The following is a 26,206-nucleotide window of genomic DNA, read 5'->3' as shown; positions in this document are numbered from 1 at the left end:
GAGCCCCGTCCCCGCGGGCTGCACGCGCCGCTGGCTTAAAGGTTTTGCATCTCTTCGGGCGGCGGCAAGGAGCTTGGGCTGCGCAGGGTGCGTGGTGGCACCCGCAGGAGCTCCTCGTGTCTCTGGTTCAGCCCAGCACCCTGTCTGCCACCTGACCTGACCTGACGTTCCTTGTGCTAAGACCGAGACTCTGCCTTGTGCTCAGCTTTTCGTTTTCCCGACTGCAGTTTAAGCAACACCATGGGGATTCAGGGCCTACTCCAATTTATCAAGGAGGCTGCTGAGCCTACCCACGTGAAGAAATACAAAGGGCAGACGGTAGCTGTGGACACCTACTGTTGGCTGCACAAAGGCGCTTATGCTTGTGCTGAAAAGCTGGCCCGAGGAGAGCCAACAGATCTGTAAGTCTTTTGGTCTCGGCCCTCTTACAAATTAAAGTTTTGTTAGCTTGACATTTCTTGAGCTAAAAGCTAAGGTAAAGCAGTTTCACTTCTTACTGTTGCTTCTGAATTCTCAGTCCCAGTTGTACTCTTTGGAAATGGAAATGTTGTAAGTAAATAGCTTTCCAACTGTGCAAAATAAATATTGAAGTGTATATTGGGGGGAAAAAAAATCTCTAAAATATTTTCTATTAAAACAGCAATGGTTAGGTGAGTTAGTTTGTTTTCCAGCATGCCTCGATCTCAATTATAATCTAATCTTTCTGATTAGATTCTGTAGATGCAATTCATACGTTTCAAATTTAGTATTATTTTTGGGAACCTTATTTGTACAAAGTGATAGTTTGTAAATACTGCTGTGACAAAAGTTGTAAAGATACTGAGATATTCTGATAGATGTGTTGTCCTCTGAATAAGTTCAGCTTTGGAGCTTAGATCAGATTTGCTAAGTTTTTGCCCATCTCTGGAAAACTGGGTTGAACTCTTGCTTTTGATTGAATATCGTTTTAAATGAAGATTAATCTTTATCTTTTCAGAAATAAAGCTGCACTGGTTAGTCTAGACCAAACTTTGCTTATGAAATTTTGATTAAATGTTTGATTGGAAGCAAGAAAGAGTTGGTGGTTTGCAAATGGTTCAAATCTTTAACTCCTGCTTCTGTTGATACGAAGAACTGTAGAGTTTCAACCAATCCTGCTACCTGCCTTTGAAGGTAGTGGAGATCCCTCAGAGTCCTGAGAATAGGATACACTTCAGTTGAGAAAGAAGTTGACTGACAGGAGAAATACTAATAGTCATAGGAAACTTTGGAATGGTTGAATTTAACTACATGAGTGTTTTATGACCAAATCTTGTTTCCATGCACATATATGATTGCTGGTCTTAGACTGGCACTTTAACTATAGAGAGTCCTTTCACACTTTAAAATTCATCTGAGCTGAGGTATTATACAGCTACAATCCTCTTTCCTCTTGTCTTTCAAAAATCATAGTTATTTTTCGGTTTATGTTTTGTAGCTTTAAATCCAGTTTCTTCAGTGCTCATATCCTTTGATTCTCAGTGCTCCCAAAGCCCACTCTCCCTCCCCTCCCTGCCCCCTGCTGGAAAGTTTGCTCTTGCTGTTTTAAACAGTGTCCTTAAAAGAAAAAGCAAAAGCAAACTTGAATTTTTTTTTTTTTTTTTTTGCATTGAGCGTCATTGTAATGCACTTAGTGTTTACACTAAGATTTTAGTTTACATTAGATTTTAGTTCTGTGCTCCTGATGAAATGATCTTGTACAGATCTGTAGAAATAACAGGTAAGGAGATCAGAGGTCCGAGGGAATACATAAAGTCTGGAATTCTCTACAAATATTTTACTAAGGAATGGGCTTGGAAGGCAGTGGAGGATTGTCTCCTGGTCCATACATCATCTTTACTGTTAGTACAGTTTGGGGAACTCTCCTGTCTTTTGGAATATTTTCAGTACTGTGCCTGTATTTTTAGTATGGCAAGATAAGTCTGCGTGCCTGTCCATAGCATGTATCCACCATCTGGAGAGAAGAGTGGATAGTTCCACAGAGGGGTTTTAATACCCCATCACTCCTCCAACTCTACAAAAGTGCATTTAGTCTGCCTTTCACAAGGCTTTGGGGAAAGATAACGTACTGTGCTTGTCTGCCTCCTGTTTCCCCGGCCATTGTGAATTGAGTTGCTGAAACTAAAAAGATGATCCATGTTTTAACTTGTAAAGTTTTTGGCTGTTGAATCCTAATGTACCAAAATCAATCCGAATTGTACTCGAGTTCTTATTTCATTTTGTGTAGGAGTAGGGAGCAGTCAGTCCAGTTCTGAGTTGGGAGGTGGAGCACTTCTCTTGTCAGGGGAAAAAAAAAAAAGTAACATTCAAGTGTTCTTACTCTTCTTGTGATGCTGGGGAAATATATGGCCCATTAAGACCCTTGAACAATAGTTAGTCCTAAGCTTACAGTTCTCCTTTCCTGCAAACAGAAAATATGCAATAGACTTGTGCTTAATAATAAAGTTTATCTTTCTTTTCTTACTTCTGTTATTGCTGATACAGTTATGTAGCTTTCTGTATGAAACTTGTTGATATGCTCCTCTCATTTGGAATTAAACCAATTTTGGTATTTGATGGATGCACCCTACCTTCTAAGAAGGAAGTGGAAAAGGCCCGACGAGAGTAAGTACCGAACTGTATTGATTTGCAAGCAAAGCAGTATGTTTAACACTACAAATCATTTTCTAAGTTGAAAAACCTCAAATTCCAGCTAGGTAGTAATCTCTGGTAAACTTACCTGCAATATAGTGTTGTTTCATTTAATTTACATTTTACAATTATACAAACCTCTTCTTAGAGGTTTTATTCCAAAAATAGAAACGCACTTCATAAATGAAAGCACTTTTATAGAGGAAGGAAGTAAACTTCTGAGCATTAGTTCCTGTAATGTATTAAAGGCTTTTAGTTTACCCGCCCTCGTGATCTCTGGAGCAAAATATTTTATTTAAAAATAACACCACCTTCCTCATCTTTCTCTACAAATAATCAAACTTGGTTCAGGTTTGGATTCAGGTCCCTATATAATGGGACTTCTCACTGGGGTGGTGAGAATTTTTCACTAGTGGTTTTTATTTATAAATTCTCATGGGACATACGCTTCCTTCAGTGTGGAGCCAACAATTTCCGATAGTTGAAATGAGGTAAATGATGCCTTCTGTCCTCTAAAGCAGTAAGTATCTAATGTCAGATACTCCCAAATTCCATTATATCTATTTTACTGCAACCTGAGAGTGGGTGCCTCTCTTCTTTTACACTGTTCCTGAATTGTCACTGTTTTCTGAGAAAGCATTATAAATTTCAACATGCCAATCTAATAGTCCTTGTCAATACAATGACTTAGTTATTCTTATGCTTTAAAAAATTACACAATAGAACAGATTTGGGAAGTGTTCATCTGCGAAACAATTTTTTTTTTCCCCCCTTTCCTACCTGTCTCTCTTAGTCCTTTCTGCTACTTGTTCTTTTAAGTGAAAAATAATCTAAGATTAATGGATATTTTTGTTCATCTTTCAGGAAGCGTCAAGCCAGTCTTCTAAAGGGGAAACAATTGTTGCAGGAAGGGAGACTGTCAGAAGCTAGGGAATGTTTTGGGCGCAGTGTAAATGTCACCCACGTTATGGCTCATGAAGTTATTAAAGTAAGTTGTCAATGCTGCTGATACCGACAGTTTTAAAAAAATCTACGCAGTAGGTAGCATGTCTTACTCTGCTTTGTATGGCTACATCACTACCTCTTCTAGATAGGCAAGAAAAATATTCCTCTCTTCTTAGCCTCTAATTGTCCTGCATACTTTGGATTATGTTAGGCACAGTTAAACTCTAACTTTCACTTCAAGCTTATTATGCCCGAATAATGATGATGTGTCAATTGAAATACATCTCTTCTTACTGCTATGCACTAACCTTACAAGACCAACAGTTTTACTTTTGCCGCACAAAAACTAAACACAATTATTTTTTTTTTTTCCCCCTCGGCTAATTCCTGAGAATAGACTACAGAAGAAATTTTGGCTGCTTAAAAACCTTTCTAGTACCTTTTTGCTATCCTTCCACTGCAGTCATAGGATCTTTATCAAAATAGTATTACATTTATCTAGTGCTGTGTTCCTTTGTCCAGAGTATAACTTGCATGAGTTTGAAGCTGGCACCTGTGGTCAGATGCAGTGAGCATAGTGTTACAGGCCAACACAGGAAACGTTGTTTCTGTAAACTAGTCTCTGTAGATCTAAACTGCTTGAAACTTGAGTTTTAAATCTGAAATATCGGGCTCTAATGGGGGGGGTGGCTGTGTGACTAGAAAGATCACAGTTTCAGTTTTTTAAGGTAGAGGTTCTTATGCTTTCAGATGTCTTAAGGTAATTACTGAAAATTGCTGCAAAGTACTTGTATGCATCTTGTTTACGTACAGGCTGCACGAGCCCGGGGAGTTGATTGTATTGTTGCTCCTTATGAAGCTGATGCTCAGTTGGCTTATCTTAATAAGACTGGCATGGTTCAAGCTATAATTACAGAAGACTCTGATCTTTTAGCTTTTGGATGTAAAAAGGTATGGAAGAAAATACTAATAGCCTTTACCTCTTGCTGATATCTTAAAAGCAGAATTTGATGTTGCCAAATGTGCTTGATATATCGATTTACTTTTCTACAATAAATGGGGGAAACAGAAGAGATGAGAATAGCACTCAGCCTCTGTTTCCACCACGTGCAACAAACTAGCTTGTATGGGTGAAAATTATTGTTTTCACTTCCTTTTAATTTCCAGGTGTTTCTGAAAATTGACAAGTTTGGAAATGGACTAGAGATAGATCAAGCTCGACTAGGAAACTGCAGGCAGCTTGGAAATGTATTTACAGAAGAGAAATTCCGCTACATGTGTATTCTTTCTGGTTGTGACTACCTCTCGTCAATTCATGGAATTGGGTTAGCTAAAGCGTGCAAGTTACTAAAGTTAGCCAACAATCCAGATATTATAAAGGTAAACTTGGTTTTGCTTTCTGTGTTGGCTTTTTGGGAGATTATATCAATATATATGAAATTAACACTGAATTGCAAATATGAGGCGTTCTTGACTTCCTCCATTTTGAGGAGAATGCTAAAAGAAGTATTTTTTACCTGTGCTTTAGAAAGATGCTGAGCTAAACTTACTCAGGTGTTGAAGCTATTACATATTTAATGAAATACACCGAGGTAAACTTAAATAAAGAATTGTTCTAAGCCTTCAAGGGCATATTCTATTTGAGGACAGACTTAATTTTTTGTAAGGCTCTGGATTTTTTTTTTCCCCTCATTACCTGCTCTTTCTACTGTTTTTGCAGATTAGTTATTAGAACTGCTAATTGAACTCTGTTACTTTTGCATAAATACACTTTTATCTGTTTGGGGGAGGGGCAGGGATTGGGAATCTTGTTTGATTCCCTTTTTTGCACTTAATTACATACGTATGGATACAGACATTTATATATTAAAAACATTGTGAAATTAAAGTTTGGTATGGTGCAAAACAAAAAATAAGGTAGGTGTTTGGTTTTTTTTTTATCCAATGTATGAAACGAAAATAAATCTAGTATTAGGAAATACAGAGGCTAAGCGAGTAGGAGTAACTTCTGAGTAGATAGTAAGGGAGAAGAGAGATTTTTAAGAGCTAATAAGAAAAATACCTTATGTGGCTGTCCTGGAGACAGGTAAATCTAATCCAGAAAAGCATTTAAATATGCAGTCTAATTAACTCACTGTATTATCTTCAGTTACTTGTATGCTTTAGTAGTTTGTTTTTTTTCTTTTTCCTCACAGGCTGTACACAAAGAACTATGATTTTTAGTTTTAAACTGTTTTGTATTATGTAAAGCAGGCATCAAAGCAACTGGTTTGGTTGGCTTTTGTGGATGTAAAAAGGGAACTTTGAATTTTTCCTATCTCTTTTTGAGCAAAATGTCAGGATTTACTCATTTATAAAACTTTTCATTTAGTACTTTGTCATGTGATTCAACACTGCTATTTTCCAACAGTGTTGGAAAGTCACGAGTGAGTCAAAAAATATAAAGTAGTCCAACAGTGCCTGTTCAAACTCTTACTTCTTAATGAGATGAGTAAATTTGCCTGTATTTAGGATGCGTGGCCAAAACACAGCTGATCTTTATTTGGAGAAGAGGAGAAACTCTTGCCTCTAGCAGTATGATAAACTTGATCTTCAAAAGAACATAATCTGCCTTCTGTGAAACTGGAAAATGTAGAGGTCAATGAATTATTAGGAACTTCTTTTAGAGTGGTGCAGTAACAATATATAGGATGGAGCTACCGAATCAATATGTAGTCTTTTGTGATGAGTAATGGGGAGGGGAGGGGAGAAATCTAATTAGTTTTGCTTTTTTCTATCCTAAAAACACCCACATATTGATTATGTGTTATGATAATATGAATGATAAAATTTGACAGGCATTGGTTTTAACAAATATACCTTAAGGAGATGCTCTTTATTTCTATTCAGAATTTGTATTTATTTATTGGACAAGAAGTATTTATAAAGAGTTGAATTGTGTTATTTATGTGGTTGTAAACAACTTGAGTGTGGGAAAATAATGTACAAAACTTCTTTTTTCCTTACCCCGTTCAAGTTGAATCTTTTTGTTGTAACAGGACGCACATTCCTCATTTAATTACAAGCAAAGATACTTAATAATTGAAATGGATTTAACCTTTGTGTAACCTGTTTAAATGAAACAGTTAAGCAGGCTTGGTTTTTTTGACAGGTTATTAAGAAAATGGGGCAGTACTTGAAGATGAATATAACAGTACCAGAAGAATACATACAGGGTTTTACACGAGCCAATAATACATTCCTTTATCAGCTAGTTTTTGATCCTGTCAACAGAAAATTAGTTCCTCTGAATGCATATGGGGATGATATTGATCCAGAAACACTAATTTATGCAGGACGGTATCCTTTGTGTTAAAACAGCAGAGTGGGGAAATAAGGGTGAGCAGGTATGGTGTCTTATACTTTTCATTGCATCTGTGGTGTACTTACATTTTTCGTTGCATCTCTGCTGTTGACTAAAGCTTGGCTTTTCTGCAATCTTAGTTTTTTTTTTTCTTCTTTTCTCTTTTGCTCTGATTTTAATTAATTAAAAAAAAGTACAGGGGGTAACTGAGTGACCTATCATTGACATATCATTTTAGGCAGAAGTTATTGATCTTTTTTTCTTTTTAGAAAACAACTTGTTAAATACAGGTTATATTTAAACTGATTTAAATTTTACAACTGTCTTTAATTTCTGTCTGTGTTAAGTGTGTTACAATCTCTTCCAGTTTAATTCTTGTAATCTGTGTTCAACTCATTCCTTAATCTAAGCATTTCCTGTTTTACCAGATATCTCTTCCTGTAGAACAAATAGCGTTTTGCCACATTTGTGCAGCATAAATTTCAGCATGGAAGATTAGGAAAATGAAGAAAGAGGGGGGACTGTTGAAGTAGTTACTAGCTTTGTATGTTCAAGCCACCTAATCTGTGGCATTTCCAGAAATTAGGAAGGTGAAAGATGGTAACTTTCCTGCTAATGATTGAAGGTTTTCCTTTTGACTTTTGTGATTTGCCAAGCACTGCAGATCTATTACAACTGCGGCTGCATCAGATTGAGCCATGAGTAGTACTATTAATGCTTTTGGTTAATATTCTAGCAATGCTTTTTCGCACAAAAATGGGAAACAGCTAGTCTAATTTTCATGCTATGGTTTTTAAAATTTAATGTAATTTTCAGATATTTCCTTTAACATGATGGGAACAGACATTTTGGTGATGGTACTGCTTTTCAAATTGCCATTGGCAACATTGATGTTGATACAATGGAACAAATTGATAATTATAACCCTGACACTGCACAGGTAACATCTTTGTTATGAAGTTATATATTAAGATTTTAATGTGGGTCTGAACATTCATGGAAAAATACGATTGAATGTTATCTGCAACTGACTTGGCAGTGAAAGCTATTCGTACAGTTACAGAAACTGTATGTTCCCACACACATATTTCTCATTCTTTGTACAGGTAAAATCTTACTTTTCATGGCATTTGACTTTAATGTTTGTTTTACTTTCAGACTTTTTTGATAAGTCCTTTGTTATTTACAGAAGTAACTGATTTAAAAAGAAAATTCTTAGAGATTTGGATTTCTTCCAAGTATATAACTCTGAGGAAAGTATTTTCCCAAATTGTGTTTTCTGAAGAGAAATAAAATTTAAACTTTTAATTTTGTCTGAGATGAGCAGTTAGTCACTTGCACCATATAAGAATGAAGAAGTCAGGGCAGCACAAAAGAAAAAGAATTTGTATGAAAAGCATGAGAAATGTGGGAACAAAAAAGAAAATGTTTGTGTAGAGTATGTCACTAGTTGTTGTGCAAATGTCAAAATGTCCTTATACGCTAAATCAGGAAATCATATGTAGAAAGCAAAATTATAAACCTATGTCTTTTTAAAATTTTTTTTGTACCCTGTGCAGCGGAGAAGTTGTGGCTGGAATGACAGACATACTAATCATGTAAATAGCATTTGGAGCAGAGACTACAAGCTTGGCCCTAATGCAGATACTGTTCCTCATAAAATGCATTTACTAGAGAAACCAACAACCAAAGGCATGGAGAAGATAATTAGTGTTAAAGGGCTAAAACTTCCAGGCAAAGAGCTCTTGGCAAAAAGGCCAAGGAGTGGTATGTTTTTTATTAAAATAAGTATATAAATAACAGTAGAAGGCTGTGGGGAAAGAAAGGATTTTATCTCGGACTTGGTGGCATGAGATTTTAGAGGCCTAATTCTAACTTTTATTGTCTGTATTCTTATTTGACAAGCTGCAAGATTAATGAGCCATAATATTAAAGCCTATGTAACAATTAAGGGTGCAGCAAACTTTCAGCAGCACTTGATTTTAACTTTCTTTAATTTGCTATAAAACTTTGTTGTTTTCAATTTTAAGTTGTCATGTTTAATACCGTCTGTTCTATTTTTAGGTATTTTTGGTTTTAATTTCCATCTTATAATGGCTTGTGAAGAAATGAAAATAGCCTATTTTTCCTAGAGTTGATATTTGGCCAGACAGAAAATTTAAAGAATGTTTTCTATACAGGCAGCATGGTGTTAGAAGAGTATCCCCTGTATAGGTATTCTTTACACCAACTTTCTCACTTTCTCTAGTAAATCTGTGCTGTCTTGTCTTCTACATCACCTAAGTTATATGTGCTGAAATAAACTGTGGGCTTGTAATAGAAGGGGCACTTCTTTGTTCCCATTGTGTTTTATCTGATACGGTAAGTATTTTCCTCTACTTCCTTTGCTTTCTGATTATGCTGCTAGGGCTCCTTTTTTGCCTTTGTTACTCCTGATATCTTCCCACTCCCTGGTTTATCAAAATATGTAGTTAGTTTAGCAATATGCCTTTAAGTCAAATTTAGTTTTCCTTTCAAAGTGTTTTAAAGAAAAAAAAAACAAACCCAAACAAAAAAAACCCAAACAAACATCATGTTTCATTTCAGCTGTTCTGCCTTCACACTACCTTTTCATACAAAGTTACTTTTAAGGCTATGTATTAGAAAACAACTGTGTTAAAGACTTCTAAACTGTAATGTCAGGAATGTTGCTACCAGACCTTACTATCATTTTTAAGCCTGTGAGAGTAAATATGTAATGCTCATTTCTCTCATAACTGGTTAATTCTAGAACATGCTTCTACAGTGATGCTTAAATTGTCTTTAGATTTAGAAGAAATCTCAGATGGAGATCTGTTGAACCAATATTCATTTTCAAAAGCGAAAAAATTCAAGAAGGAGAGTGATCATGACTGTCAAGCACAAAAGAGTGTGTCAGCAATACAAAGCCTTGATTCTTCAGGGAATTCTGTCACTCAAGAAAGCTCTAACTCCCTGTCCAGAGTTAGAAATAAATTTGCTTCCTTTCTACAAAGGAAAAACAAAGAGAAGGATGCTGTAATTGTTCCAGGAACAAGAAGCAGGTATGCTTGCATCACATGTTTTAATAAGTAGCAAAATACTGTTTGCTGTCCTGCTTGCTGAAATAACCTGAATACTGAAAATGAGAAAAATGGTACCTCAGACTTTTTTATGCAACTGTGTTAATGCACTTGTAGTCCTGACCTGAGATGGAGAACCCTTTGTGCTAGACATGCTATCTATATGTGAGATAGATAAATAATGTCAATTTTTTACTGCAGAAATGAAGACTCTGGGACTATTCAATACAGTCTAGCCTCTGGGTATCAAAATTAATTAGGAGTTGGCCATATTTCTTTTCCAGGTAAAGGTCATAGGATATATCTCAAAAAAAAAAAAAGTAGGTGTTTTGTGCCAAATATGTAAGCAGTTGGTGAATATATTGACTTATGTTGACAGGGGTTTTTGTTTGTCTCAGTAAAGCCAAACCTGGTCATGCTGTATGACAAATACCTATTCTGATGCCATCCGATTGAGTTGATGTTCCTGATCTTTGCACCAGCACTTTGAGAAGCGGGACTTTGTTAAGTTTTTTTAATTGGCTGCATGTTACGGGATTTTTGGTTGCATTTGGTCACAGCTACTTGAATTGGTTTTTACAAAGCATTATCACAATTATGTCTCTTATTGTGTAATTTTTATCTTAAATAATTTGAATATTTTTGAGCAGTGTAATTTTACAGAACAGTCTTAATACTGATGTTCTTTAGCTTTAACGCACACCTTCCTGAGCTGAAAGTTTTGTTATGTTGCATCAAAAATAGTTGTCAGTGATGGTAGGTTCTTCTCTAAAGCAATGTTCAGTTTCTTAAAAAGCTCTGACTTACTCTTAGGAGCTGCTGCTATAGCATGGAAAAGAACTAGATAGGTTCTAGTTTCCTTGATAAGAGGTGATGAAGTGTTTCACTACTGTTTAGCTTTGTGATAATTAATGAATATATTCTTAAATTTTGTAGGATTCCTAGATGTTTCTCTTTTTCAGATGAAGAACCTTATTAGTATTTCAGTCAATGAATGACATGTTTACAGACGCTTTTTTCCCCCCCTTTTTTTACTGTTATCTGTTAAATGCCTCCCTGAGGAACTAAGACTTTGCCCATTGTCAAAATAACTTTTGTCTGCAAGTACACTTCAAAAATAAAATTGATGGATAGAGACAACTATTGGATTTTGGAGATGACATACTCATTTGCAGTAACTTTCTTTTCCCTTGCCTTCACCTTTTTTTACTTTTTTAGGTTTTTCTGCAATGATGCATTTGTGTTAGATGATAGAGCAAAGAAGGATGACAGTGATCTAACTCAAAATGCTGACTGGGATTGCCAGAAACAGGAAGTAAAACATGTAGCAGAAGATGTTTCTCAATTTTCAGAAACTGAAAGATCAACAAAGACTATCTTTACACCTCCTGGAGAAACGCAGAAAAATTGCTTTCAGTGGTTTAGCAGCCTTGTAAATAATTCAGGAAATCCTGGTCCATCTCATACTGTATTTTCACAGCAGTTTCACCAACAGAGAAGCAACTGCGTGGTATCCCAGGAAGATCAGATTAATGGGGTACAAACAGAGAGTGGGGCAGTGTGTGGTGAATTGGCGGAAGAATCCTCCCCCTTACCAGAACTGGAACGGTCATCACAGTCTCAAAGGTCTTGTGAGCCATCAGAATGCAGTTTGGAGTCTTCAGAAATACTGTCTAACACCAGTTCAGATGCAGAAGTAAGAAAACTAGACATTGTTTCAGCACTTGCTTTCACTTTAAATTATAAAAGAAATTGGGCAGCAAAGTCTTCTTTTCAAAGTGATACCCTGCAGATTATATTGTTTGTGCTAACAAAACTTGTCAATGCTTAACATAGTTATGTGGAATGGATTGATTTACCAGCTTAAATCAAGTCTGTTCTATGGTTTTAGTTTGTCTTCAGTCCTTCCACTGCTATCACTACAGTGGGTCATAAAAAAACCTGGTAGGCTAGCTTTTGTTCTCTGCTTTTGTTAGTCCCTGAAGAAGTTTTTTCAGAATGCATGTGTGTGTCAGCATAATGTTGCTTGCTGAAAATAAGCCCGGGTTTTGTATAAGTTCTTAGGATTGCTGAAAACATTGTACCTTGTAAAATATATATGTGTAGATACAAAAATATACATTGTGTGGAAAAGAAAAAGAAAAACCACACAAAAAAGCCAAAACTTTAAAAACAAAAATTTTAAAACCAAATTAATTTTCTCTTGATGAAGGAGTCTGGCTCCAATTCAAAACTGACTGATGATCAATGCACTTGGTCTCCAGTATTTTCTGCTGTTCAAACTGGCAGAAAAAATACCATCATAAAGACCAAGGTAAGAATTCTTTTAACTTTACTATAAGCTCTACTAAACTCTGAAAATCAGTTTTTGCTTTCTACTAGTTCATTCTAGAACTCTTCATGAAAGAATCTTAAGCAATGCATATGTTGGCAAGAGAAAACTATATTCTTGTTCATCTGTATCAGAGCTGATATGAACTATAACCAGGCCTCCTATGATTGATATCACAGTTGCAACTTGTTTGGGGATTTTAAACACTTTGATATAAAATAAGAAGCCAAGCTAAGGCAAAAAACCACTTCTTAATTTTCCTCAGGCATGCTAAATACACAGGTTTTATGATGCAAATTGCAGTCATGTTCATAATCCAGATACAGTCACAAGATACAACCTCACTTCATTGCTTGTCTTGATAAATCTGCTAGTTTAGCAGTCTCCTTCCTCTTTGACTAGAAAAAGTGTGTTTTAAATTTCAAAATCTGGGAAGGTTTTGTCAACTTTTCTTGTTTAATTGTTTTAGTTAAAAGCCTTGTTAGACACTTAACGAATCAGTATGGAAGGAGAGTCAATTTTCCTTCAGAGCCCGCATTTCAGTTATTTTTCCTATTGGTTGGGCACCTGTAATTTGACTTCTATGTGGTTTCTTAGATGTCTAAGAATAAACTTATGTCCCTTGTCTTTGTGACATTTCTAAGAGCTTTACCCATTTGTCTAGTTTCCTAAAACTTCTAAGACCTTAACAGCTGAAAGTGCTCTAACTCCTTAGGCATTGTCATTAGAATTGGCCAAAAGATTCATAAGTCAAAGGAAGATGCTTTCATCCTTTCATGTGTACGCCTACTGACTTCTTTCTCGTAGATGGACTAAAAAGCACAAGCTTCTCTCTGCCAAACAAGAATATTGTGTGTTTTATGAGTGACATCTTGTGGTTATTGTTAGTAACTGCTGTGTTAAGCTGGAATTTACATCTTGATTCTGGAACACCTGATTACAAAAGTTGATGCTTTTTCATTAGACTAACATTTTGCCTGCTTCTCCTCAACAAGACTAAGCAATGAAATGAAATCATCCTGGGACTCAGAATTTTATTACTTTGTTTTTAAGAATGTATTTAATATGTTTTGCTTAATGTTTTGCTCACCTTAAAGGTATATTGGGAGAATGAATATACTAAATATTGGGGAATACACGGTATGGAAGTACTGAGGTAATATAAGCATCATATATAAACAAATTTTCAGGATGCTTGGAGCTCTTCAGATAATAGGAATCTGCTGAAAATCTGTGAGGACAGTAGGGCTAGTTTAAAGCAAGCAGCTAGTAGGAGGATTTCCCCTACTTATTTCCTTGGCCATGCATTCCCTCTGTTTCCTTTATGTGCTGGTAATAATACTTACAATGAGTTGGACCAGAGAACTGACCTGGCTGAAAACTAACTTGACAACAACAACCAAAAGGTCAATCATATTGGAACTTGGGCCCACTCAGACTCTCAGTTGTAGCACCAGTGAGACCACTGGAACAAGTAGCCAGAATTGAAGAGGAGGGAGGTAGAGATAAGGAGCACCACTTTTGGCTCAGTTTTCCCTTAGGATTGCTTGCTGCAAGTGTAAAACAAGGGAAATCTTTGCTGGTGTTAAGTACAGTAAAAGATACCAAAGGGAATAAAGAGTTCCAGATTTAGGGAAGAGGCAACTGATCACTTAAAACATAAATTATTCTCATTTTGGTAAGCTGAATAACATAGCTGATTTGTAGAGAAATTTAATAACTGGGGGAGGCAATCTGGGAAAGTTGTCAACTCTTATCATGGTTCCAATCCAAAATGTGAAGTGCCTCGCTAGTCAATTCTAATATCAAAACTAATAGAAGCTTTTCTCTAACAGATGCCTGTAAGATAGTGAGCTCTCTAGGACCTTGTAGTTTTTTCTGTGATGGTATTCCAGCTGTGGTTTTTACTGCTAATTATTTTCCATAATTGCTATGAGCTCAGCAAAGAGGCTAATATTGACAGAAGAAAAGAGAGCAATCTATTCTGGTTTTAAGTTTCTTAGTGGGTATTCAACATACAGCTTTACCTACTTTTGCGTTAGTTAAGTTATAACTCTGACGTAATTCAGTAGCACAAAGAAATGTAGAATTATGGGTGACTTCACACATGTTGCAAAAAGGCTGAGGTGATAGATAACAGCAAAATACTGTAAAGCAGGGAGTTCTAGTATTCTTGTTCCAATTTTTAGCCTACATCTTAAACTCTTTTTTTCTTTTCAAATTTTACTTGGGATTCCAAAATCTGCTTAGTCTATTCAGATAGATTTTTATTGAAATGACATTGTTTCTATGTAACAAGTGTGTGTGGTGGGGGGATGACAAAATGCAATGTCATTTTGGAAAGAACTGAGGTATGAGTTCTCTTTGAAGAAAAGGCTGCCAACTTCTTTTATTTTAAGCAAAGAAAAGTGTTAGGTGATCAGTAGCAAATACTTGGATGAGGAAGAGCTATTTCCATTAGTTAAGTGAAGCACCTGAAGTAGGCAGAGCTGTGCCATCTTCTAATTAGACATTAGCTGCATTGTCTAATGTGTTTGAGATGCCATGTTTTAGATTATAGAAGCTACCCAAATATATCTTGTTGTGGCAATTCAGATTGCATTACTTCAACACAATTTAAAGCACTATTTTTTTATTATAAGCTTTGCAGCATAGTATCTGTTGCTTAAAGGTTGTCATTTTAACCATTTGTGCTGTAATATTAAAATCTCACAGGTTCCTGGTTTACATAAATCCAGTTGTATAGGGTCGCGTATTGTAACAAAGCTCAAGCCATTAATACCAGCTAAAGTGAGCGGATTAAGCAGGAAACTGTCACCTGTGCAGAAAAGAAATCACTGTGATGCTGAAAATACGCTGGGACTGCAAGCCACCATTAGTGAACTCCGGAAAAACTTCCAATTTAAAAGGTGAGTTGCTTTAACCCTTTACTAAGCACCCTGTATAGTGTGTTTTCCAAATAAACAATTTTCAAAGTAGACTCTACAAGTATCCTCCACGTCTCTTCCACACAATTCAATAAAGATAATAGCTTAAGATAAATATTTTCTACACAAAATTTTGAATTTCCTAAGCTTGGTATAACCATGAAGTATGATTTGTGGTAAATATGCTCTTCTAATTACTTTTTCGTTCCTAGCCAGGAAAAACTCTCAGCTAAAATTTATTTCTTGAAGTAGTGCCTTTAGTTTAACATATTTTTATGAAAATTATTACCATTGTTTGACATCAAATACCAAAAGGCATTTCTTAGTCTAAATGCAAAAGCTGCATAAAAGTTGTCGAACTTCACTGAATACAAGGTTGTTTCTGTTTAAATTTATGTGCCTCTCACATTTTGAGATGGCTGATTGTCAGAACTGTTCTGCTTTCAAGATGATGGTGAATTTATGGAATATTTCTGTTAGCTGAAGTCTCTGGTTACAAGAGACATTTTTGCACATTATAAAATGCTATGGTTTTCCTGTGTGCAGATGACTTGGCTAACTTGAAGTTTCTGCAAATATCTTCAAGGTTTAAACTTGAAGGATAACGATTATCTAGGTATTCTAACTTACACTATTTCCATGGGCTCCTGGTGGCAAAGCTTTCCCAGCTCCAAGTAGCAATCTCAACTTTGAATAAATAAGTCTTATTTAAATAAAGTTATTATTCTCATTAACCTGAAACCAAATGTGAGTAGGACAAAAGTATTCTCTTTGCACTGAGTAGTAAATGTGAGACTGGTGAGCATGTGTTAAGTCAGATGAATATATTTTACTAAGTTTGGGCCTTATGGTAGGCTATTAGAAACATATGGCTGATTTCTGTTTAAAAAAATACTACTTGCAGTGTTAAAATTTTTAGAAATCTTACTTTTTATTATCCTCTTGGGTTAAGAATGACAGTTTCAAAGAGGAATTAAAAGTGTTTGTGTATGTATTGCTTGACCTCTAATTGGGAATATCTGACTAGGGTTGTTCACAGGGAGAAAATTCATATATTTTGATTTATCGGACTACAGGCAGATAGAACAGAGTGAGCCTAGATGGCACTCCATTCCTTTTCTCTGCTGATGGTTGCAAGGCTTAGCTCCCAAAATCTACATTTTATCTATCCAGTTTTGGTTGGTTTGTAACTTCTGGGTATGTACTGAGGATATGTATTTTTGTATATATCACTTCTATGAAAATAAAGTACTTGTTTATTAGCTTTTAGGGGATTCTTTTCTTAATGTATTTCAGAAAAAGGTTTTTTTCGCTGCCAGGACTTACTTAGCAGAAATATTCTGTTTATTGTTTTTTCAGATTTTAAAATGTTTCTAAATTAGCCTTACGTTTCAAGAATTATATTGTCTGATGGCAAATAAATCATGTGGGACACTAATCTGTTCTGTCCTAATGTCAAGACTCACTGGATATATATGAAACTGCAGTTATTGAGAAGACTTAAATGTTAAGGAAGCATATACAACCCAGAGTAGGATGGGGTACATATATCTTTCAGATATAAAGCTAATAGCTATCATTCTGTCACAAGGTAACTGGAACAGTTGAAATCACTTTCAGTGAAGTTGTTCAGTTGTAGTGAAACTGAAACTAAAACTTTCTTTATTTTGGGCTTGTTCATAGATGAGTGGGTAGTTAGGTGAGGGGTCTTGCGTTGTTTTAACCTATAGGTTCTTACAGGCCTGTGGTTAGAAACATGTATCATAACATTCTTGCGTTTTGTTTTGTCTTTGTTTTTTTTGTGCAGAGAGTATGAAAAACTTCCCTCTTGTAAAAAGTCAGATCCGTTGGCTCCAATCAAAGATAATATACAGCTCACTCCAGAAACAGAAGAAGAAATCTTTAATCATCTGGAACGTAGTCATGTTCAGAGAGCTATATTCCAATGAACTGTATGCTATGCACAGTAGGATGCATTTTTAGTCATTGTCAAAATTTACCTTCTGGATATTTCATCAATATAGAAAAGATGCTTTGAAAACCAACTATATATTTTATTCTGACTAGTGATTTGTCATCTTTTTTATAAAAGCGTGAATTGAAAGGTACAGTTCTATACTGACTGGAATAAAATCCTTCAGATGCCTGTGTTCTCTTATTCAAAGTCCCATGCTAAACTTTTGTCCAAACCTTTTTCAGCTGCCCCTGGGCATTTTATATAGGTCACATATGCAATCCAACTTTCTACAGCTATGGCTTTGCCTTTGCACAACAGCAGCAGAACGAGTTTGTGTCTGAATTTTTAATAGATAATCATTTTGTTTCCTCTTCCTTCTTTCCTGTTGAGCCTAATCTGGCTCCACGACAGGAGTAAAACTGCTGTTCAGTGTTCATAACAGCCTTCACTATACTTCTAACACTCTGGTAACTATTTCTTTTTTCTGTAAGGTAAGATCTCCTCTCTCAACAATTAGCTTTCTTTGATACAGTAATGTTATTGGTGGGAATAACTTGGGGACTGCAGAAAGGAAAATCACAAATGTTTGGTTCCCAAATTCTCACATTAATAGAATGATCTCCAAAGAAATACAGTGTATTCCTCTTTTACCTGCTCTTTCCACGTTTGTAGTCTTATCCAACAACAGACAGATAAAATATCAGTCCTCAGAACTAAGGGTTACAAAAAAGCATTGTCCTCACAACAAACCAAGCTTCAGTCTTCAGCAGCCGATCAACTAAAGGGAAAGAATCCAGGCGACTAGGGTCCTTGCTTTGGATGACTGAATTATCATGAAATAAAATGATGGGATTTCAGATTTCTACCTTTAAAATCAGGATTTGAGTCAACGTAAAGATATGTCTAAATTTTTTTTCCTTTATTTAGGAAAGGATAGTATCTCTTTCTGCAGCAGATGAAGGTATGAAAGGATATCTTAACCTGTGAAATGTATCCTTTCCATTCTTGAGATGAATACTTTCCCTCCATCTTTGAGCTTTTTGCAAAAACTTAAAGTTTGAAAATGACCTATGAGAGGTTTTTTTTTAATTGCAATGTACTTTTTTCTCTTTAAGAGAATTTGCATTTATGAAACTAAGGTGACCAGCTGCATTAAATTGTAAAGAAGCTGCTTACATGAGTAGGTTATGTGTACGTTTGTGGGAGCAGTCCTCTTGTATCCATTTGTGTTGAAGGTATGGGATATAAGGAATTGAAGCAATGATGCTCTAAGACAGGCTTCCTCTCATACATGCACCACTAGAAAATCCCTACTTCTGAAAAGTAGGGTTTTTAAAAATTCTCATTGAAGATCAATATTATCTCTAGTATGATGTGACAAATAAAGGCCAGGGATAAATGTTTCTGTGTTTCCAGTCATAGAACTATTGCCTAGAGTGAGTTTTTATGTGTTACTACAAATATATGAATAATGATAGAACGAATTTTTGAAGGGAAAACATAAAAATAATTTGTTTTCCTCCATTGCTTATTTATCAGCGTGGGAGTTGCAAGGTTACTTTGTACAGTCCATCCTTGCCTGTTGCCTGCATCTTCAGTCAAAGAACCGCTTGTTCCTGCTTTAGCTGATCATCAGAAGAGGCAAACTACTCATGTTTGTATTTTCAAGGACAGGTAATTTTAAGGGAATACAGGACATCTCACATGCAAGCTACATGTGTGAAAGCAGTACTACCTCTTTTAATTCTATTGCCTGCAAATAACTGCTTTACCTGTTCTTGCAGTTCATTTATTGAAAATACCATCACTTGTTTTATTCTAGCTTCTTTGAAGAGAGTGAGAGGAAATAAAACAAATGTTATACATACATCCATATTGACGCTATTTTGTCACAAATGGGTGCCTTAGTTTTTTTTATACTCCTGTATGGACAGGAGAGTAAAAATATAATTGACGATGCCTTAAAAGGCATAGGGTATGTAATAACTTGCTGGAGTGCTATTTCAATGGTATGAATTAGGGGAATTATTCATGCAAAAGTGCTTCTTGATTGTGTTACGTTTCATGGTCTTAAAGTAGCTTTCTTAAAAATACTTCTGTATAATTTCTGATTTGTGCTTTGGAGGTCTTGGGTTCTGATTTCACATCATAGGGGATTCTTTTCAGAAAGCAGCTAATAGAGTAGAAGCCTCTTACATTACATGTAAGTATATAGTACACGTAAGCATATAATAGCATGTAAGTTTCATAGTTAAGTGTGGAGTTCTTGGGTTGGTGTTTGTTTCATGAAAGATATGATAACATATGCAAATGAATTTGTGCAAGACTTTATTCCTGAGTTAAAATTGACTCTGGGTGGGGTAGTATTCCGTAGTAAAAATTATTCAGGATCAAACCAGGAGAAATTGTTACAGTTTATGATGGCGGGGGGGGGCGGAGAAGATAAAAATAAAATATGCCCCAATTAAAAAAAAAAAAAATAAGACAGAAAAAAAACTTGGAGAGAAGGAAGGAGAGTTTGGTTGTTCTTAAAAAGCAGGCATTTGAAAGTTGGAGGATATGAGGGTGGTTGGAAAACAAGAAACAAGTAGGAGGAAATGAAAGCAGATGGCAACTTGGAGGCATACGTCTTCGTGTGTTGTTTGCTTTTTAATCTAATATTCTTTTTACTTTTTTAGTTTCTATAACTAATATTCTCTAATTTTATCAGCAGGACTTCAAAGTATTCTTACAAAGTGGATGGCATTGCTATATCCTATTAAAAGGGTGAATCTGGCCCAGAAAAACTAAATTTACTGATGGTGGTCTAATCAAGCTTCACTTTTGAAAGTGCTGACTAGCCATTCCTTCAGCAGAATGGTCAAATATTCACACAGAGAATTAATAGGAGAGTCTTTGATCACCCAGATCAAGTAATGGTTTTGAAACTGTAGGTAAGTGACTTGTCCAAATTCAACTGAGTCTTTCTGCTTAAATCTTTTTGTTCTAATTGCAACAGTTGGTATAAACCACATGTTCCCTCTCACACGAATCAATACAGTAGTCAGTCATTTTTATAGGACTGAAGAATATTGAAAGACTATAGGGCTTTGCAAACAGATTGTAAAAACAGTTGTTGCATTTAAATAATAGTATTTTAATAGAATTTGCAATACTGTGGCATTTTGTTCTGTATTATTGACATACTGTTACTTTATGAAGTACTAGAAGCTCACAGTATTCAGCTTTTATGTATCAATTAGTGTCTGTTAATTTTGTTGGTAACAAAAAAGGTTACAATTCTGAAGTGGTGGAGCTAAGAGAATTCTTTGCTCTTACTACTTGCATCAAAGAATAACAACCAGCTGGTTGTTTCAACAATCACTTGGTCTAGGAATGATAAGGTATCAAATTAAAATTATCAACATAGGAAGGAAGAAGAAGGGGGGGAATCCCTTTCTGAACAGTAGAGGTCATTTTATACTGATCACAGGCCTGAATCTGGCTGCAGTGGCCCAGGGTTTGGTTGTAACTGTCTAGAAATGAATATACTTGTTGCTCCTATGGCTTCCTCATGTTATTACATACCTTTTGAGTTCAGCAGTGAAATGACAAGGTGTCTGAATATTTATGCCAGCTGGGTAGGTAATGCAGAAACCAGGCAATGTTGGAGTAGGACCTTCTTCCTTGTTTTCATTGCTGAGTTCAGCTTATGCATCCCAAAGTGCACTATATGAGAGTGCTGTTGATCTCCAGTTCTTTTCTGTGGAAAGTGGGACTACGCGTTTTCTTCCTTCATAGAGGAGACTGTAGGAAACATTAGGTCAGTAGGATAAAAATGCTTGTCAGGGAGACTTGCCTTGTGTGAAGGATTAGTTTCTGTTCCAATAGCTCTCATTCTCCCCAGACTCGTGTGCTCCTGGCAAAATCTTACTTTTAACAGATGTAAAATTCTGGATTTGGAATATGGCATATAGCTGTGTGAGCTCCTGTTTTGGGAAGGATTCTTAAATGGCTTCGAAGTAACTGTGTTTAGTGTTACAAATGTACGTATGACCTGGAGCAAGGCACTCTAAATGTTTGAGGTACATAGAGAGTGTACCAATAAGTCAGACAAGGGAAGTTTGGGAAGATAAGAAATTTTATTCTTTGCATTACTTTAAAAACAATACAAGTTAATACGAACTACTCTATAGCCTGTGTCAAACAGGAATTTAGGATTTTGTTTAGCTTGTTTCAAGTCCAGTATCTCAGGGAGCACCAGAGTTTGTTTTTTAGAGAACATCCAGTTTAAGTACTTGCAGTGAAGGAGAAATCATTGCAATGCTTGTAATAGCACAAGCATTCAAATGATGGATTTGCTTTTTATTTTTTTAAGTCTAGCTTGTCTTTCATCCATTGGCTTGTGCTATTTTTGTCTGTTGTATTAAAGGAGGTCAGTTCAACGATATTTATCTGTTAGTTACCTCATTTTAGAAAAACAAAGGGAGTGACTAAATGTATTTCTTCTAAATTCATACTAATTGTATTTAATTATATTATTGATTTCTTTGAAATGATTATTATAATTCCTCATTAACAATTTCTGTTAGTACTCAGCAGAACTCAATATTAAACTCTGAGTGAGAGAGCTTCTGAAATATAGTAGAATTTACCACTTTGAAGCCAAATGAATTATTTTTAGCAGTTCTTTACAACTGGAAGTGGATCAGAAGCTCTTGTGTGGCCACCTCACTCACTGGCAGAAGGTGTCAGTACCTCCATAGCAGCAAGGGAAAGAAACATGGCTTAGATCTTATAATACTTCATGGGGGTTTTTTGTTTGTTTGTTTTAATTGGTTGGTATTTGTTTGTTTAAAACAAACTACTTATCTTGGTAGTAACAAAAAAATTGTGCAGCTTGTCCCTTGCTCCCACTATAAACATATTTATGCCAATTCAGAGCTGGTTACGAATGAGAATAATGAATCAATTAATTTTACAAAGACCACTAAACTTCTTGGCTGTCAACAGCAGAGAAGTTTCCTACATTCTCATTTTTAAACTAAACTTTCAAACAATAAAAAAAAAATATTTTGATACCACATTCTTACTAATTAGCACTCTCTAAACACTAATTTTAAAATGCTGTCAAGTGAGAGGAAAACAAAGAGTTGGACTGTATTTGAAAATGCATGTGATGTGTTATTTTGTTTAATAGAGCTTTTAAACTTAAGGCTAATAAGACTGCTTCCTAGAAACTTAAAAATCCAGATGATATATTTTTAATTCCTGCAGTGCTTGCAGTTAACTGTTACAGCATTATAGTAGTATTTTTTTTAAGAAAAAATTACCCTTCCTGCTCCCTGTATTTGAAAAGCCTTCTTGTTTAGTTTTGTTTTTAGAGAAGGAGGTATGCAAAAGCTTTTTTCTTATACTCTAAAGTGGGAGAATTGCAAGTAGTAAACAAAAAGAAATTAGATCTTAACAATATTTCATAGTTAACCAAGTTATCAAGAATAGCATTGACTAGGGCATTTTTCAAATGCTTACTCCAGATGTTTACTGCTTCTCTTCAAGCTGGATAAATTGGAACAGTTTTATATACCAGCATATTTAAGTCGCTCATGTAGAAGTCCATTGGAATTCCTGCTTTGCTGCAGTCACCTAAGTCACCTTGGGCAAACTTGTTATTTTCCCACACTTTGCTTTGCAGTTTGTGTAATGAGAACAAGAAATGTTCCAGTCCTACTCTCTAAGGACAAGTCTGCAGAGATTTGAAGAGTGCTTGTGTCTAGAGATGGAGACAAAGGATTTGAGGCATATTCCAAATCCAAGCCTGATTACTTAGTTACTTGTTTGTAACTCTTTATAATATGGAGCCTAAAGCGACCCAGTTTTGAACTGCAATGAAGTGTTGTTCTGGCAGGTTAATTATCCTTGTTTATGCTACAAGCAATTGAGTTGAAGGGATGCAAAAAATTGAATTGAAGTTGTTCTTGTCCACACAACTTTTCTGATATATCTAGCTCAAAGAGAAGCTGCAAGAATTAGGATAAGTACAGATGAAATTTACTAAAATACAATCATGCACTGGGACAATAGCAGTTCAAGACTAATGCAAAGAAAAATTAAAAATTATACCTTTAGTGGCATGATTATATGCTGCTGTGAGTTATGTTAAAGTACACTAAGAGAATTAATACATGTGAATTCATATAGGATACAGTGGAACACACAAGGCAACTCATTGTGGTCACTTAATGGAGAGGCCCGCATTTCAGGAGGTTCTGTTATGGTTCACCACAAATCTCAGGACAAGGATGATTCATTTCTGTCACTGTTTTTTTTCTTCTCATCAAGCTCATGAGTTGAGAGCCCACTTGTAGTAAACTGATTATTCTTTACATTAAAAGATACCTGGAGCCTTTTGATACCATTGTATTTTTACAATACTTAAGGACTTGCTTAAATGCTTGTTTAGACTAATGGCAGTATTTCCTACATAACCAGTATTATGTTGGCGCAAAGCCAAGTGGTAGGCAGGGGAGATTCTGCTCTATTGTGCTTAGACTGACAACTTAATTCTCCTGTTCACTCCTGCATGCAAGTGCTCAAACATAAGGAATTTGGAATACTGCTACTCAGAAAGCCAAGAACCGGCATCTCGGGGACGTTTAGTATCTTTTTAGTATTGATTCCCTACAACTCATTCAGTTGGAGATTGCACATACATTTATTGTGTAATAATCATTTAGTGATTGTGATTCTTCATAGTAAAGGGGAAAAAAAGATATTAATATCATATTTATATTTATACCCATCAGACAAAGAGGAAACTCTTCTCAACCTGAATAAATATGCTTGCTGTCTGTAGAGTTGTAGTGCCTTGATTTGGGAAGATTCTGGGAATCAAGAATGCAGTACTAAAAACTGAATTTGGTTAATTGGCATTGTTGTCACACCTGAAACTGCTGAAATGGTTGTTGCTATATAGGGGCTAGTAATACTGGCTAAAAATAATATTAAATTTTAGTATAGAAGGTAATGTTACTGAAAATCCAGACCATAGCTGTCTTGTTCATTATTCTGTTGTTTACAATTTATGACCGAACCGGGAAAAACGCCTCTCACAGAAACTATTCATGTGACACAAATCAAATAGAAATAACTTTAAGTAGAATAGTTGGCAAATATGCTTTCAGCAGATAACTGTTCATTCAAGGCATTCAGTGAATGCATGTGAACATGGATGTTTTGAGGTCAATTAGCAGCCACATTTATATCATTAGCATCATTTTTTTAACAATTAGCTAATTTGGCTAGGTACAATTTTAATTAGTTCACCTCTCAACTTTTTTCTCCAATCAAGACCATTTAAAATTAGTTAATGCTACCTTTAGTATACTAAAAAACACTTTTTTATTAGCAAATACAATGACCTTCAATGTTCACCTGAATTACAATAGACATTTAAAAAAAATTTTTATCTAGAACTAAATAATCTAAGTATTGATCTATAAATTGTTTCTAGAGTAAATACAGAGAACATTGACTTCTGAAATTATGGTTGCAAAGTATAAGAAACCATTGAACATTTTTTGTTTTGGTTTGGTTTTTTTCCCCCAAGGTAATCAGTATAAAAAATAAATTCAAAAAGAAACGGTTCCCCTGATCTGGAGTTGCTAAGCAAAGTAGAGATCGGTTAATGGCCTGAAAAGCTGATCAAAACTAAGCTGGATTGTCCTGTGTCTAATATTATATGAATGTTCAGAGACTTAAAAAAATAAGCTAATATTTGAATTGGCTTAAAAATCTAGTTCTTGGAGGTCAGTCACAGTGAGAACATCCATCTTCTCACTAAACTGTAAAAATGATACAGTTTTGGAGGCTTCTGTGGTTTGTCCTATTTTCCTTGGTTTCCTGTGTCTGGCATGCGCATTTTACCAATGCCAGAGTCCTGAAATGATACCACCCATAACTTACCACTGGAAGATGTGTGGTCACAGGAAGCTGAACTCTGTCTTCTCTTTTTCACCACTTTGACAGACTTGTCGCAGATCTGAGAGCAGGACGGACATTTTCAGTCTTTTTTCAGAAATGTGCCAGTAAGAGAATGTTCCAGGTTCATGGATTCTTGGATTGCAGTTAAGTACATTTACGTCCATTAGTGCACATTGCAACTAAGTAAAGTTTACATTAATTTCAGTATAGTAATAGCTAAAACCAGGGTATGGTTAGGAAAAAAAATATTTAGCATTGTATTTTCTACCTTTCAGGGACTATCAGAGCTGCCTGCCACCAGGCAGTGTTGACAGGGGAAGTACAATTTGGTTCTTTTTACCCTCTTCCTCACCCCCAATCCACTGCACACTGACGACCTTAAAAAAAAGTTTTTTTAAAAAATGTTTTATATTCTCAAACCGTAGGATGGCAGATGGTGACTTGGGTCTGGTTCCTCCATTAAGACTGACTGTTGTCTTCAGTCTTTCTGATCAGGCCACCTTATCACCAGCAACTCAGTAGGTTTTCCTCTGACTTCTTAAGCACTGTCAAGATGCAGGAAGGAAGAGGAGGCCAGGGTTTGATTCAGTGGATCAAACCATGCAATCTCTGCAATGGTATCACGACTCATTTTCTTCTGGGCTGCTCTTATCTAGTCAAGGATGAGATAGGTGAGAAATAAGTGAAAGAAAGCAATGAACAGCACCACTGTGAAGAGACTCTTCTGTGATAGAAAATGGAAAGGTTCTACCTGTAATTTTAGAAAACTGGACGTCTGTGGATCTGAAGCTAGTTTTTCCCCTGTGAATGAATACGGTTCTTCACAAAGACTGTGTCAGACCTTTACAGCACTCCAACCTCCTCACATTAGATAATGTTTATTACATTGAGTTTCTTGAGGTTTAGTTCCATTTTTGTGTACTTCAATGGCAGATGGTCTCAACTTGCCTAAAACTACATTATTTTTCTCAGCAGCCCAATATTATCTTGTGGCTTGACACTCCCCGCCCC

General features: G+C 35.7%; 1 protein-coding gene across 1 annotated transcript; it reads left to right on the top strand.

Annotated features, from left to right (window-relative positions):
• The first annotated feature begins 240 nt into the window (after positions 1-240).
• On the top strand, positions 241-17,225 carry EXO1 (exonuclease 1). The gene is made up of 13 exons (XM_009575493.1): positions 241-401; positions 2,503-2,622; positions 3,514-3,637; positions 4,408-4,545; positions 4,762-4,974; positions 6,746-6,933; positions 7,781-7,877; positions 8,488-8,704; positions 9,744-9,999; positions 11,236-11,713; positions 12,230-12,331; positions 15,065-15,258; positions 17,084-17,225. Exons 1-13 carry the CDS (start codon positions 241-243, stop codon positions 17,223-17,225), a joined length of 2,430 nt encoding a protein of 809 aa, XP_009573788.1.
• Positions 17,226-26,206: the final 8,981 nt, after the last annotated feature.

The sequence above is a fragment of the Fulmarus glacialis genome, unplaced genomic scaffold (assembly GCF_000690835.1).
Source record: "Fulmarus glacialis isolate BGI_N327 unplaced genomic scaffold, ASM69083v1 Scaffold48673, whole genome shotgun sequence".
Classification (NCBI taxonomy): Eukaryota; Metazoa; Chordata; class Aves; order Procellariiformes; family Procellariidae; genus Fulmarus; species Fulmarus glacialis.
Note: the sequence above shows the minus strand (reverse complement) of the source record. Positions and strands in the feature narration are given on the sequence as shown.

Coding starts and splice junctions, on each gene's coding strand:
- EXO1 (XM_009575493.1), top strand. CDS start 241: ATGGGGATTCAGGGCCTACTCCAATTTATCAAGGAGGCTGCTGAGCCT. Junction 4,546..4,761: donor TAGCTTTTGGATGTAAAAAG/GTATGGAAGAAA, acceptor TTTAATTTCCAG/GTGTTTCTGAAAATTGACAA. Junction 7,878..8,487: donor ATAACCCTGACACTGCACAG/GTAACATCTTTG, acceptor TTTTTTTTGTAC/CCTGTGCAGCGGAGAAGTTG.